We start from the raw sequence: 16,610 nt of genomic DNA, 5'->3' as shown, positions 1-16,610 counted from the left end.
CGTGTCACGTTCCTGACCTATTTCTGTTAGTTTGTTATATGTGTTAGTTGGTCAGGACGTGAGTTTGGGTGGGCATTCTATGTTTTCTGTTTCTATGTTGGTTTATGGGTTGCCTGGTATGGCTCTTAATTAGAGGCAGGTGTTTGGCGTTCCTCTAATTAAGAGTCATATTTAGGTAGGTGTTTTCACAGTGTTGGTGGTGGGTGATTGTCTCCTGTGTTTGTGTATGTCGTTGCGCCACACGGGACTGGTTTCGGTTTGTTTGTTCAGTGTCATTTATGTGTAGGCTTTTTTTCCCTGTTCGTGCGTTCTCGTGTGTTATGTGAGTCCGTCGTTCAGATCTGTCTACACCGTTTATTTGTTTTGTTAGTGTATTAGTCGAGTTCGTGTTTTTTCGTTAATAAATCATGTCTACAAACTCAGCTGCATTTTGGTTCGATCCCTGCTCCTCCTCTTCTGATGAAGAGGAGGAGGAAAGCCGTTACAGAATCACCCACCAATCCAGAACCAAGCGGCGTGAAGTCAAGCAGGATTATACACAGGAATCATGGACTTGGGAGGAAATATTGGACGGGAGAGGTCCATGGGCACAGCCGGGAGAATATCGCCGTCCCAAAGCTGAGCTGGAGGCAGCGAAAGCAGAGAGGCGGTGGTATGAGGAGGCAGCAAGGAGACGTGGCTGGAAGCCCGAGAGGAGACCCCAAAGATTTCTTGGGGGGGGGCTAAGAGGTGGTGGGCCAAGGGCAGGTAGGAGACCTGCGCCCACTTCCCAGGCTTACCGTGGAGAGCGGGAGTACGGGCAGGCGCCGTGTTACGCAGTAGAGCGCACGGTGTCTCCTGTACGAGTGCATAGCCCAGTGCGGGTTATTCCACCTCCCCGCACTGGTAGGGCTAGATTGGGCATTGAGCCAAATGTCATGAAGCCGGCTCAACGCGTCTGTGCTCCAGTGCGTCTCCTCGGGCCGGCTTACATGGCACCAGCCTTACGCATGGTGTCCCCGGTTCGCCTACATAGCCCGGTGCGGGTTATTCCACCTCCCCGCACTGGTAGGGCTAGATTGGGCATTGAGCCAGGTGTCATGAGGCCGGCTCAACACGTCTGGTCTCCAGTGCGTCTCCTCGGGCCGGCTTACATGGCACCAGCCTTACGCATGGTGTCCCCGGTTCGCCTACATAGCCCGGTGCGGGTTATTCCACCTCCCCGCACTGGTCGGGCGACAGGGAGCATTCAACCAGGTAAGGTTGGGCAGGCTCGGTGCTCAAGGGAGCCAGTACGCCTTCACGGTCCGGTATTTCCGGCACTACCTCCCCGCCCCAGCTCAGTACCACCAGTGCCTACACCACGCACCAGGCTTCCAGTGCGTTTTCAGAGCCCTGTGCCTCCTCCATGCACTCTCCCTATGGTGCGTGTCTCCAGCCTAGTGCCTCCAGTTCCGGCACCGCGCACTAAGCCACATGTGCGTCTCCTAAGTCCTGTGCACACTGTTGTTTCTCCCCGTACTCGTCCTGATGTGCGTGCACTCAGCCCGGTGCCACCAGTGCCGGTACCACGCACCAGGAGTATAGCACGCTTTGAGAGTTCAGTGTGCCCTGTCCCTGCTCCCCGCACTAGGCTTGAAGTGCGTGTCCTCAGTCAGGTGCCTCCAGTTACGGCACCACGCACCAAGCCTACAGTGCGTCTCAGCCGGCCAGAGTCTGCCGTCTGCCCAACGGCGCATGAACTGCCTGTCTGCCATGAGCCTGCAAAGCTGCCCGTCTGCCATGAGCCTACAGAGCCTTCCGCCAGACAGGAGCAGCCAGAGCCTTCCGCCAGACAGGTGCAGTCTGAGCCATCCGTCTCCGCAGCGCCATCTGAGCCATCCGTCTCCCCAGCGCCATCTGAGCCATCCGTCTCCCCAGCGCCGTCTGAGCCATCCGTCTCCCCAGCGCCGTCTGAGCCATCCGTCTCCCCAGCGCTGTCTGAGCCATCCGTCTGTCCTGAGCCATTAGAGCCGCCCGTCTGTCCCGAGCCGTCAGAGCCGATAGTCAGTCAGGAGCCGCTAGAGCCAGTTATCAGTCAGGATCTGCCAGAGCCGCCAACCAGACAGGATCTGCCAGAGCCGCCAACCAGACAGGATCTGCCAGAGCCGCCAACCAGACAGGATCTGCCAGAGCCGCCAACCAGACAGGATCTGCCAGAGCCGCCAACCAGACAGGATCTGCCAGAGCCGTCAGCGAGCCATGAGCGTCCAGAGCCGTCAGCGAGCCATGAGCGTCGAGAGCCGTCAGCCAGCCATGAGCGTCGAGAGCCGTCAGCCAGCCATGAGCGTCGAGAGCCGTCAGCCAGCCATGAGCGTCCAGAGCCGTTAGCCAGTCATGAGCTGTCCCTTAGCCCGGAGCGGCTATTTACCCAGAACTGCCCCTCAGTCCAGAGCTGTCTCTCTGTCCGGAGCTGCCTTTCAGTCCGGAGTTGCCCCTCTATCCTGATCTCCCTCTCTATCCTGAGCTACCTCTATATCCTGATCTATCCCTCTGTCTTGAGCTATCCCTCTGTCTTGATCTATCCCTCTGTCCCGGTGCTGCCTCTTTTGTTGATGTTACCAAGAGGATTTTGTGGGGGTAAGATGAGGGTGGACATTCATAGGGGGAGATGGAAGCTGGGATTGACTATGGTGGGGTGGGGACCTCGCCCGGAGCCTGAGCCACCACCGTGGTCAGATGCCCACCCAGACCCTCCCCTAGACTTTGTGCTGGTGCGCCCGGAGTTCGCACCTTATGGGGGGGGTTATGTCACGTTCCTGACCTATTTCTGTTAGTTTGTTATATGTGTTAGTTGGTCAGGACGTGAGTTTGGGTGGGCATTCTATGTTTTCTGTTTCTATGTTGGTTTATGGGTTGCCTGGTATGGCTCTTAATTAGAGGCAGGTGTTTGGCGTTCCTCTAATTAAGAGTCATATTTAGGTAGGTGTTTTCACAGTGTTGGTGGTGGGTGATTGTCTCCTGTGTTTGTGTATGTCGTTGCGCCACACGGGACTGGTTTCGGTTTGTTTGTTCAGTGTCATTTATGTGTAGGCTTTTTTTCCCTGTTCGTGCGTTCTCGTGTGTTATGTGAGTCCGTCGTTCAGATCTGTCTACACCGTTTATTTGTTTTGTTAGTGTATTAGTCGAGTTCGTGTTTTTTCGTTAATAAATCATGTCTACAAACTCAGCTGCATTTTGGTTCGATCCCTGCTCCTCCTCTTCTGATGAAGAGGAGGAGGAAAGCCGTTACAGTGCGTGTGTGCTTGCTTGCTTGAATACATGAGTGTATGCATTAAGGTGTACGTGTGTGTGTGTGTGTCTGTATATGTGTGTGTGTGTGTGTATACGTGTGTGTCTCTGTGTGTGTGTGTGGGTATGTGTGTGTTCTCACATCAGTGTGCATCTCCTCAGGACCTGAGGATTCAGGGAGAACACTCTATAGGATGGTTGCTGTGAGCTTTGGGATGCTGTGTGTTCTACAAGTCACTCTCAACATCTCCCTGAGACTAGTCTGTGAGTGTATTGTTATCTAATCATTACACTATATCAGACTTTCACAACAACGTCCTAAATTCAGATGACACACTGAGCACAGTTGTCAAGTCAATGCCTATTCCACGTTGGTTAAATGTAATTTAATTGAAATTATGTTGAAACAACGTTTATTCAACCAGTGGGGAGTGTTGTTATCTGTGTAACTAAGTTCCTCCTCGGTTAGACATGTTAAAGGAACTTGCAAACCACATCCAGGAATTTCTGTCCACTTTCAAACTGTTTGTTTTTAACAGTTACAGTAAGAAATTCTGTTTTCACCACTAGCTATATGTATCAATACTTTCCAGATAACAGATGCTTCAAATATTCTGAAGAGAGAGACCAGCTACAGACCAGTTACAACAACCTGACTAAAGAGAGAGACCAGCTACAGACCAGTTACAAAACCATGACTAAAGAGAGAGACCAGCTACAGACCAGTTATAACAACATGACTAAAGAGAGAGACCAGCTACAAACTGAGAGAGATGTTCTTAGCGGGAGGCTTACCAATCTCAGTGAGTAAACCTACAGCAATAAAGTATCATTAATCCCACTAACTTTATCGTGTGTCTGTATTCTTTCAATAAGAATCCAGTGTGATTCTTTAAAGGAAATGAATGTGTTCATCTTGTAGAACAAACATGTCCTGAAGGCTGGCAGAAATTTGAATCCAGTTGGTACTTCCTGTCTACTGAGACTAAAACCTGGAAGGAGAGCAGAGAGGACTGTCTGGAGAGAGGAGCAGACCTGGTGATCATAAACAGTGATAAGGAACAGGTGAGAGAGAGAGTGAGAGAGAGAGAGAATGAGTGAGAGTGAGAGGGAGGGTGAGTGAGGGTGAGAGAGAGAGTGAGTGAGTGAGTGAGTGAGTGTGAGAGAATAAGTATATATTTATCTTTCTCAACAACAGACATTTCTCATCAACCTCAAGAAGAGAGTCTGGATTGGTCTGACTGACTCTGTTAATGAGGGGACCTGGAAATGGGTGGACGGCACCCCACTGACCACAAGGTGAGAGATGATAACTAATCTGGAGGCTCCATTCAACCTTTTCCTATACATTGTTATTGTCATTGATGGCAGCAGTAAACAAAGTTAACATAAAGATTGAACTTTTCTTTAAATTATTTAGGATTGTGATGTTCTAAATGTGATGTATTAACCATGATATCTGACTGTTTTTAACCCTGTAGGTACTGGTATTAACCATGATATCTGACTGTTGTTAACCCTGTAGGTACTGGTATTAACCATGATATCTGACTGTTTTTAACCCTGTAGGTACTGGTATTAACCATGATATCTGACTGTTTTTAACCCTGTAGGTACTGGTATTAACCATGATATCTGACTGTTTTTAACCCTGTAGGTACTGGTATTAACCATGATATCTGACTGTTGTTAACCCTGTAGGTACTGGTATTAACCATGATATCTGACTGTTGTTAACCCTGTAGGTACTGGTATTAACCATGATATCTGACTGTTTTTAACCATGTAGGTACTGGTATTAACCATGATATCTGACTGTTTTTAACCATGTAGGTACTGGTATTAACCATGATATCTGACTGTTATTAACCCTGTAGGTACTGGTATTAACCATGATATCTGACTGTTTTTAACCCTGTAGGTACTGGTATTAACCATGATATCTGACTGTTTTTAACCATGTAGGTACTGGTATTAACCATGATATCTGACTGTTGTTAACCCTGTAGGTACTGGTATTAACCATGATATCTGACTGTTGTTAACCCTCTAGGTACTGGAATTAACCATGATATCTGACTGTTTTTAACCCTGTAGGTACTGGTTTTACCCACAGCCTGATAATGGTGGTGGCAAACCAGTAAATGGTGAGGAGGACTGTGTTGAGATACGTAATGATCAGAGTCCTCTTCAGGCATGGAATGACGTGTCATGTGCAGAGAATCTTCACTGGATTTGTGAGAAAGTGGTTTAACATCACCATGACAACATAACGTAGGACGAACAGCAGCCTTCAGTGCACACAACTTCCTCCTTCATTCTCTCTCTCTCTCTCTCTCTCTCTCTCTCTCTCTCTCTCTCTCTCTCTCTCTCTCTATCTCTCTCTCTCTCTCTCTCTCTCTCTCTCTCTCTCTCTGTCTCTCTCTCTCTCTATGTCTCTCTCTCTATGTCTCTCTCTCTCTCTATGTCTCTCTCTCTATGTCTCTCTCTCTCTATGTCTCTCTCTCTCTCTATGTCTCTCTCTCTCTCTCTCTCTCTCTCTCTTTCTCTTTCTCTCTCTCTCTCCCTCTCTCTCTCTCTCAAACCCACACACACACACGCACACGGCATGTTTTATTTGTTTGTATTAGCATATTAATAAAAGTCCAACTTATTTCCTGATTGTTGCTTCCTGTGTCTCAGTAGTTATGTTTCACACATTATCAGACACAACATGAAGTTAGCACAGTAGACTCAACAGAATACATTTAACAATGCAAATTTGTTGTAATACCAAACCACACACTCGTTTACATGTTTGTATGAGCATATTAATACAATTCCTACTTATTTCCTGATTGTAACTTCCTGTCTACCAAATGGCGCTAAGTACAAACCTTTGTCTGCTGCATACAAGCCAAGTCAATTTAAAAACAAATCTATTTGTTCTCTTGAGGATCTTGGATCCCATCATTCTGCTAGCTCTGTTTAGAAACTCAAGGTGGAGTCGGTCTCCAGTAATGTTTGCTCTGAAATGAAGCCTAGCCAGGATGAAATGCCTGCAGCGGCAGCTATAGTAGAGACTTCCAGCCTTGGCCCTGATCATACCAGAGATGATTTTGGACGGGTAGGAGTGAGATTTTGGGAAAAAGTGCATCCCTGCTCTTTGGCCGACCCATATGTTGTGTCAAGCTGGGAACTGTTACATATGTCACATTTTTGAGAAGTGTAATTGTTTAGATTGTGTGCATCCAGAGGCAGAGGGTGCTCCACATCACACATCTCAGGGCTCGACCTGTGGTGTGCTTTGCTCTGCGGAGCAGGGTGCCTCTCAAAGGAGTGATCAGTGGAGTGGCGTTGAGTGTAGATCTGAAAAACAATATTTCTGGTGTTTTTTACGTCCTCGGTTGGTGAGAAGTAGACCCGGTGACTGAGACTGAGAATACCCAGTATGTCTTGTTGAGCTTGAATAGAAAGTTCTTACCTGTCAGGTTTAGGTTATGTCAGCTATTTGGGGGTTTTGCAGAAGGTTTCCTATGCTGAGGCAGTGAGGAAAGTAGATGAAAGCCTAAGGGTGAGTGATTCGACTGGGAGCCCCCCCCCCCCCCTCCCCCCACTGAGTAGGACTGAAGACAGAGATCCAGAGAAGATATGTTTTAGATTTCTTGCATTTATTGTCATGGTCATTAATTGTACTGCACTGATGGAGTGGAAATCCCAGAAGATACTGTGTGGTAGCGGCAGCAGTGTGAGGGATTTTAGTGCAGAAGATCTACAGGGGGTTTTGAGAGAAGGGGTTCCATCCTCCCAGGCCGACAGCCTGATGTAGCACATGATAGGGCCAAAATAGAGGGATGGTGTGGTGGGTGTGTTGGTGAAAGTGCTGTACACAGGTGTAGGATCTGATAGGGTCAAGTAGAGGGATGGGGTGGTGGGTGTGTTGGGGATAGTGCTGTACACAGGTGTAGGATCTGTTAGGGTCAAGTAGAGGGATGGGGTGGTGGGTGTGTTGGGGATAGTGCTGTACACAGGTGTAGGATCTTAATTTGATCCCCTGTTGCACAATAACTTTTCTGCAATGCATTTAGCATGTAGTTTAGTATTGGTAGTCTAGTATTGGCATGTATTTTCAAATACAAATATTCTAATATCCTAATACTCCTATGTATTTCAATCCAGGTCGGACTCATATCCTACTTTCTCTTCTGCACTGCAGGTGAAGCAGGAAGTGATACATTTTCCTTGATGGGCCTTGAGGGAATGAAAGAGTTTTGGCGCCACCTGCTGGCAATTTAAAGTGATGATCTCTCTGCGAAGAGGTGATTTTATGAAGGAACAGTTTGTGTCTCTGTCGCCCTCTACAGCCAGTCTGTGTCATGGTAATGCTGCTCCCTGTACCACTAGTGACTCTGAAAAATCACTGTTACTCTCAGCAAAACGCCTGTCACCGGTTGTCCTTTATTCCTTTTCTCTCTCTCTCTCTTTCTCTCTCTCTCTCTCTCTCTCTTACTGTCTCTCCTTCCATCCATCCTGACCAGCAAAAACTCCAGGCCCCCATTATTTTAATGACAGCACAGAGTTGTTCTGGTCAGGTGGTCAGCAGCTCCTGGCCCACTAGAGCAAATACTTTTTTCTCCCAACACAGACAGACATTGACGTATCTATTTTAATATATTATATGACCAATTATAACGCGTAACACTACAACCCTGGTGTTGTAACACTACAGACTCCAGTGTTGTAACACTACAGACCCCGGTGTTGTCCACGCTAGTTACCATCACCACGCTAGTTACCATCATCATGCTAGTTACGTCATCACGCTAGTTACCGTCAACACGCTAGGACCGTCAACATGCTAGTTACTGTCATCATGCTAGCTCTGTGATGAGTGCTAGTTACCATCATCATGCTAGCTACAGTCATCACGCTAGCTCTGTGATTAGTGCTAGTTACCATCACCATTATAGTTACCGTCAACATGCTAGTTAACGTCATCACGCTAGCTCTGTGATTAGTGCTAGTTACCGTCATCACGCTAGCTCTGTGATGAGTGCTAGTTAACATCATCATGCTAGCTCTGTGATTAGTGCTAGTTACCGTCATCACGCTAGCTCTGTGATTAGTGCTAGCTACCGTCATCACGCTAGTTCTGTGATTAGTGCTAGTTACCATCATCACGCTAGCTCTGTGATTAGTGCTAGTTACCGTCATCACGCTAGCTCTGTGATGAGTGCTAGTTACCGTCATCACGCTAGTTCTGTGATGAGTGCTAGTTACCGTCATCAAGCTAGTTCTGTGATTAGTGCTAGTTACCGTCATCACGCTAGTTCTGTGATTAGTGCTAGTTACCATCATCACGCTAGTTCTGTGATTAGTGCTAGTTACCATCATCACGCTAACTCTGTGATGGGTGCTAGTTACCGTCATCACGCTAACTCTGTGATGAGTGCTAGTTACCGTCATCACGCTAGCTCTGTCATTAGTGCTAGTTACCGTCATCACGCTAGCTCTGTGATTAGTGCTAGTTACCGTCATCACGCTAGCTCTGTGATGAGTGCTAGTTACCGTCATCACGCTAGTTCTGTGATGAGTGCTAGTTACCGTCATCACGCTAGTTCTGTGATTAGTGCTAGTTACCGTCATCACGCTAGTTCTGTGATTAGTGCTAGTTACCGTCATCACGCAGCTCTGTGATGACTGCTAGTTACCGTCATCACGCTAGTTCTGTGATTAGTGCTAGTTACCGTCATCACGCAGCTCTGTGATGAGTGCTAGTTACCGTCATCACGCTAGTTCTGTGATTAGTGCTAGTTACCGTCATCACGCTAGTTCTGTGATTAGTGCTAGTTACCATCATCACGCTAACTCTGTGATGGGTGCTAGTTACCGTCATCACGCTAACTCTGTGATGAGTGCTAGTTACCGTCATCACGCTAGCTCTGTCATTAGTGCTAGTTACCGTCATCACGCTAGCTCTGTGATGAGTGCTAGTTACCGTCATCACGCTAGCTCTGTGATTAGTGCTAGTTACCGTCATCATGCTAGCTCTGTGATGAGTGCCTGTGTCCTGTGACCAGTGCACCAAGCACATGCTGTGACGACAAAGTTAACCTTGTATCCCCGACCATCTGTGTGTCTGTCATCACTATCTGGCCAAGTTGCAAAATCAGAATTACTGCCTAAAATCTGATTTTAAACCTAACCTTAACCCTAATCTTGTCCCCTGAGACCCAAAATGGCGGGTCAGAAATAGGACAGCTTGAGTTTCCCACAGAGAGCTCTAAAAAACAGAGTCAAGTTCTCCCCCAGGCCCCAGAGCCTCCCCTCCTCCCATCTGGATGACCCAGAAGAGGAAGAGGGGGCACAAGGGTGGAAAATTGTTTTTTGTTGTTGTTGGTGGGGTTTTGTTCATTTTTCCCTTGTTCCATTATCTGTTTTTGCTATAGCAACTGCTACCCTCAGGTCCAAACTTCTAAAACCCAACAGAAAACAATCATAGATGTTATCATCAAGAACCAAGGGGCTGTGAATGGAAATGGTGGATTTGGAATGACAGGTAAGTTAGCCAGGTGAGACTGTAAGAGTCACATTTCCTATGGTCGGTCTTTTCATTCTGATGGTTTGAAGCACACAGACCATATCTCCTGGTTGTAAGTCAGGCTAGATTGGGCCTGTGAGACCCTTACAGAGGGTGGGGGGAGACCATGCCTGAGTGTGGAGTTCTGCAGTGCCTTTTACAACCCCTCCGTGCTTTACAGGACTACAGTCTACAGAGCTCTCCCAAAGTTACAACAACTAAACGGAGGGTTTCCTACGTTTTTTGGTTTGGTAAGAGATGCCGTTTCGATTTCGCTTGAGATATTCTCACCATGAAGCTGTGATATCAGAGCCTATGTATTACAAGTGTCGGTAGCGTTCCCAACAAATGACATGTCTATATTAGGGAATGAATGGTCGGCACTCAAAGATGTGGTAAGATGTTTTGCTTTGAAGACTCCCTAAAAACACAGTGATTCTGAAGTCAAACTACCACTTTGTCCAGATGTGTCCTGTAAAGAAAAGGCACACAGCTCGTAGGCAGCGAAGTTAGCGGTTCTCGCACAAAGTGGCATATTCTCTAGGAATGTCTGAAAACAAGTCATGCTTTAATGTCTTTTTTTGCGGGGAGGGCGAGATGTTTGTGCAAGGTGTCATGGTAATTTCCTGTATTACTAAATGATGAGAGAGCAAACCACACACATGTCAGAGTTATATTTTAAAGACCATCTTTAATTATATGAGCTTCACCATAGCCCTTTGACTCTCAGATCAAGTCAGTGTCTATAAATTAATTCTCTGAGAGTCCTTACAAAACAGTTCTTAGTATCTTTTATAGCCAAGATACACCTCTATCAACTGAGACGGCGCTCAAAAATAACAAAACTTCTCCGCCATGTAGGAGTCAACAGGAGTCAACAGAAATATGAAATTACATCATAAATATTCCCTTACCTTTGATGATCTTCATCAGAATGCACTCCCAGGAATCCTAGTTCCACAATAAATTGTTGTTTTGTTCGATAATGTTCGATAATGTCCATTACTTATGTCTAAGTAGCTACTTTTGCTAGCATGTTTAGTGCACATGTCCAAACGCTCGCGCAGATGCTGGCGAAATCGGACAAAAAGTTATATAACAGGTTGAATAAACTGGTCAAACTAAGTAGAGAATCAATCTTCAGGATGTTGTTATCATATATATCCAATAACGTTCCAACCGGAGAATTCATTTGTGTCTCTAGAAGTTATGGAAAGCAAGACGATATCGTTTGGAACGCGCATGACCAGGAACTGGCATTCTGCCAGACCAATGACTGAAACACCTCCCAGCCGGCCCCACATCACACTAGAGGCTTCATTCCACGTTCTACAGACTATTGACATCTAGTGGAAGGCGTAGGAAGTGCAAACAGATCCATATCTTACAGGGAATTGAATAGGCGATGAGTTGAACATTGACCAGTCTCAGAATTCTCACTTCCTGTTTGGATTTTTTCTCAGGTTTTTGCCTGCCATATGAGTTACATTATACTCACAGACATCATTCAAACAGTTTTAAAAACTTCAGAGTGTTTTATATTAAATAGTAATAATAATATGCATATATTAGCATCTGGGACAGAGTAGGAGGCAGTTCACTATGGGCACGCAATTCATCCAAAAGTGAAAATGCTGCCCCCTATCACAAAGAAGTTAAGGACAACAAAGTCAAGGTATTGGAGTGGCCATCACACAGCCCTGACCTAAACAATATGTGGGCAGAACTGAAAAAGTGTGTGCGAGCAAGGAGGCCAACAAATCTGACTCAGTTACACCAGCTCTGTCAGGGGGAATGGGCCAAAATTCACCTAAATTATTGTGGGAAGCTTGTGGAAGGCTACCCAAAACGTTTCACCCAAGTTAAACAATTTAAAGGCAATGCTACCAAATACTTATTGAGTGTATGTAAACTTCTGACCCACTGGGAATGTGATGAAAGAAATAAAATATGAAATAAATCATTCTCTCTACTATTATTCTGACATTTCACATTCTTAAAATAAAGTGGTGACCTAAGACCGGGAATTTTTACTAGGATTAAATGTCAGGAATTGTGAAAAAACAAGTTTAAATGTATTTGGCGGAGGTGTATGTAAACTGTCGACACTCCATTCGAAATTTTGGGGTCACTTAAAAATGTCCTTGTTTTAAAAAAAAAAGCTATTTTTTTTGTCCATTAAAATAACATCAAATTGATCAGAAATAGAGTGTAGACATTGTTAATGTTGTAATTTGATTTTGTACCTGGAAACGGAAGATTTTTATTGGAATATCTACATAGGCGTACAGAAGCCCATTATCAGCAACCATCACTCCTGTGTTCCAATGGCACGTTGTGTTAGCTAATCCAAGTTAATAATTTTAAAAGTATAATTTATCATTGGAAAACCCTTTGGCAATTATGTTAGCACAGCTGAAAGCTGTTATTCTGATTAAAGAAGCAATAAAACTGTTCTTATTTAGTCTAGTTGAGTATCTGGAGCATCAGCATTTGTGGGTTTGATTACAGGCTAGACTGAAACTTCTCAGTCTATTCTTGTTTTGAGAAATTAAGGCTATTCCATGCGAGAAATTGCCAAGAAACTGAAGATGTAGTACAACGCTGTGTACTAATCCCGTCACAGAACAGCACAAACTGGCTCTAACCAGAACAGAACAGGGATTGGGGGCAACTGAGCAAGAGGACAAGTGTATTAGAGTGTCTAGTTGGAGAAACAGACGCCTCACAAGTCCTCAACTGAAAGCTTCATTAAGAGGTAGGCGCAAAACACCAGTCTCAATGTCGACAGTGAAGAGGCGACTCCGGGATGCTGGCCTTCTAGGCAGAGTTCCTCTGTCCAGTGTCTGTGTTCTTTTGCCCATCTTAATCTTTTATTTTTATTGGCCAGTCTGACATATGGCTTTTTCTTTGCAACTCTGCCCAGAAGGCCAGCATCCCGGAATCGCATCTTCACCGTTGATGTTGAGACTGGTGTTTTGCATATGGCTTCACACGTGACTCCTTAAAGCGATGGGTGGGGCTAAGGCTTAAGAGGGTGTGAACGACGCTGAATGGGTGTAAACAAAGAAGGTATTCAAGGGTCTTTTTCTCAAAAGGGGGGGTTACAAGTTTAGCAATTTTCATGGCAGAGTTACTATTCTATTGTTCCTCAACTGCAGTGTATGATAAAATATTTTGTAGCTCTTAGTCTTTAATTTTATCCAATGTAAGAAACACCATTTAACATTTTGCTACATAACCCCGAATCGAGGCGGTCGGTCACATATCTCCTAGATTCAACACTTCAAAACCTTATTCATTCTAATTCTGATTTATTTTTTTATTGTGTTTTTTGAGCATTTCTGACTGTGTTATTCAATGCGTTTCTATGGGCTATAATAGTAAAGCCCAAATTCAATATTTTATTAAAAACAATATATACCTAAAGGGGTCTAAAAATTCAAAATCAAATAGCTAAATGAACCAATGTATGACCATCTTAAAACAATTCCATATGTTAGCTTCGACTTTTACATCTTCTCTTTTCCGACAGTGAAAAGCTCAATTAATAGCGATAAAATAGAAAAGTACATTTTTTGTCTCCTTGAATATTGAATGCCACAGCCCCAGTTTCAGAATGTCATAGAGAGTAACAGAAATACACTGAGTGTAGAAAACATAAGTGTACAACACATAAATACACTGAGTGTAGAAAACATAAGTGTACAACACATAAATACACTGAGTGTAGAAAACATTAGAAGTGTACAACACATGATGCTCTTTCCATGACATACTGTAGACTGACCAGCTGAAAGACACTTAATGTTAGGAAGGTGATCTTAATGTTTTGTATACTTAGTGTATCTCTCCATAGGCCTATTTAAAGACAGTCTGCAAAACAGTGAAGCTGAACAGTACAAAACTACCTCTATCGTGCTCCAGTCTGGTAAGTTCAACCATCAGATCATTATAGTCTGATAAGATGTTACAACAACAGTGGTGGTATCAGATTTAGGGCCTAGTGAAAAATCATTGTGAAATGTGCAAAAAAATACAGTAAACATTGTAATCTCTGTGTGATTTCATTTGGTAACACTTTTTCTGTATAGTCCATCCATTTCCACTGGCCATTAATATTAGGGCCAAATTGTAGTTTTTTATTTGACCTTTATTTAACTAGGCAAGTCAGTTAAGAACAAATTCTTATTTACAATGACGGCCTACACTGGCCAAACTCGGACGACGCTAAGCCAGTTGTGCACCGCCCTATGGGACTCCCAATCACGGCAGGTCACTATGCATCAGAGTCTTTCACATTTGAAAGGTTTTTCTAAGTAGAAGGCAGCACGTAGTTAAGCATTGCTACAGAACGCTTTATTTAATCGCAATGCTTTTAATTTATTTATTTCTAAATATAAAGCTAACAATAGGTTTTCTTTCTGCTCTTCTCTTTCACAACGGGTATGGAACACCCTCACTCAATTCCAGCCCGGTTTTAACCAAACAAGTCCTTCACAGACACAGATGTATTTAAGGAGTGAATGGTGACAGTATTGGAGGGTTTGGTATACCGACAAATCTATGAATAGCATAATTGCGTCTGTCAAACAGGTAGGCCTGCCTCTTCTTTTCTGAATAGCAAGAAATAAGCTCCAACAAAGCGCTCATGTTGTTTGAATTGTCTGAGAACGTACAGTGTTATAGGTTTAGGGAGGACTTCACACCTTAACCAGTGGTTTGAACAGACAGCAACCTCCAGGAAGAGGTGAGACTGAGAGACTGTATGTAGCAGACAGGTCCACTGGTGCATTGTGCATGGTGTTGCCATTGGTCACCTACACGTTGGCTTTTTTCATGTGTTGGTTCCTGTGTGTGTGTGTGTGTGTGTTCTTTTTTGCTCTCTGTGACCAACCGTCTGACACTGTTTTAACAATCCAATCACATTCAATCAGGAAGCTGTTAGAGCACAGAGGACATTTTTCCTTTATTACTTAATCTGGGCATTCGTTCTTCTTCTTATTAAAGAGATTTATGCTAAGAATTGATCATAAAAAATTAAGAAAAAAAGTTTAACCATAAGCCTACATGTCAAATCACATGTGATATTTCTAATGAAACTAATGAAGAATCATTTTCCAGAGTACAGTATGTCTACATACTCTCCTCTAAATCTAAACACAACAATGATTTGTCTTATTCTTTTCTCTCTTCATCCTTCTCTTAATTTTCTTCCTCCTCTATGTCTCTCTCTGACACAGGTTCTATCTCAATTAGTCGTTCCTAGATTCCTCTCCAATCTCCTCTCCTCCTTCTCAACCCTATTAGAGGAAAAAGTCCAAGGTCCCTCCCCTTTGACCCTATTCTCCAATGCGTTTTGAGAATGAGGCGAGGAAGAAGGATAGGAGGAGGATTCGAGGAAGCTGATTGAGAAAGAGCCCGTAGGCAAGTCTGTAGTACCACTATTTTACCCTAATTGTAAATTCATCTCTCACTTTAACCGCTAGGTGGCAGTATCACTTATACATTCAGCACTGTAAACAACCATCAAAATAATAATTTCTAGCCACAGAGAGAGGGAGAGAGAGAGAGAGATAGAGACAGAACACTCTCTCTTTCTCTTTTTCCCTCCCTCTCCCCTCTCTTTCTCTCTTTCCCTCCCTCCCCCCTTTCTCTCTCTCTCTCCTGTTTATGATCACCAGGTCTGCTCCTCTCTCCACACAGTTCTGTCTGCTCTCCTCCCAGGGTTTTTTTCTCAGTAGAGATGAAGGAACAGCGGCAGAGAAAGTTTTGCCAGCCTTTAGGACAGGGTTGCTCTCCTAGATGAAAACATGAATTGACTTAAACGTATCACACTGGACACTTAATGAAAGAATACAGACTTATGATCAGGTGTGTGTGATTCTTGACATTAAAATGTATTCCTGTAGCTTTACTCACTGCAATTGGTAAGCCTCCTGAATGAACAGGATGTTTTAATATAATAACAAACTCCGTTCATTCGTTCATCAACCTGACTCCATTATTATGTGAATAAATGCAACAGGCCCTGTTCGTTTCTGGAGGATCTAGTTAACGTAGCGAGCCGTACATGACCTCTCAGTATGACTGTAATGAAAATGTGTCTAACTTGCACCAATATGCAATTATTAATGTACAAATAGCTAATTCTGGCAACCAATGTCCTAGCATTAATTTATTGAGGCAAGCAGCTCAGGGACATCAAGGTGGAACCCAAGCATGTGCTTCGTATACTGTAAATACCGTCTATCAATAGACCTACTAAATGAACAATGTATAGTCAATCACAATTACTCTGGAAAACAGGGAATGCATTTACTCAATTCAACTAAAAGGATTTATTTGTCAGAAAATAACTGAAACACAAACCATTCCAAAGTACATTAAATACATGACACATTATAGACTAAACAGAGTAAATGACTATCAACTAAATACTTTACTTGGTTACACGCTTCTTCAGTTCAGAATAATCTGTAAGAGACAAAACGATGTGTTTGACACACACAGGAGCTCGCTAACAACTTCTCAGAGTATGACTGAAATCACTGCCCTTTTAACCAAATTCAAGCAAAACTCCCTTTGTCACGCCCTGACCTGAGATATCTGTTTTCTTTATATTTTGGTTAGGTCAGGGTGTGACTAGGGTGGGTACGTTAGTTTTTGTATTGTCTAGGGTTTTTGTATATTTAGAGGTTTTGTAGGTCTAGATATATATATGTCTATGGTGGCCTGATATGGTTCCCAATCAGAGGCAGCTGTTTATCGTTGTCTCTGATTGGGGATCATATTTAGGTTG

At 44.1% G+C, this 16,610-nt stretch overlaps 1 protein-coding gene across 3 annotated transcripts in view; it reads left to right on the top strand.

Annotated features, from left to right (window-relative positions):
* The first annotated feature begins 757 nt into the window (after positions 1-757).
* The window catches only part of LOC139579362 (C-type lectin domain family 4 member E-like), a 295,157-nt gene continuing 279,304 nt past the window's right edge, over positions 758-16,610 (top strand). Inside the window, exons 1-5 of one of the 3 annotated variants that reach the window (XM_071407940.1) lie at positions 1,028-3,513; positions 3,843-4,052; positions 4,172-4,314; positions 4,448-4,548; positions 5,347-5,883. In XM_071407940.1, coding sequence (XP_071264041.1) covers positions 3,444-3,513; positions 3,843-4,052; positions 4,172-4,314; positions 4,448-4,548; positions 5,347-5,503 — 681 coding nt within the window. In that variant the 5' untranslated portion in view covers positions 1,028-3,443 and the 3' untranslated portion in view covers positions 5,504-5,883. Of the gene's footprint in view, positions 3,514-3,842; positions 4,053-4,171; positions 4,315-4,447; positions 4,549-5,346; positions 5,884-16,610 lie in introns of those variants that run through there. The other 2 variants (XM_071407941.1, XM_071407939.1) reach the window with 2 other exon arrangements.

This window comes from Salvelinus alpinus, chromosome 6 (genome assembly GCF_045679555.1).
Source record: "Salvelinus alpinus chromosome 6, SLU_Salpinus.1, whole genome shotgun sequence".
Taxonomy (NCBI): domain Eukaryota; kingdom Metazoa; phylum Chordata; class Actinopteri; order Salmoniformes; family Salmonidae; genus Salvelinus; species Salvelinus alpinus.
Note: the sequence above shows the minus strand (reverse complement) of the source record. Positions and strands in the feature narration are given on the sequence as shown.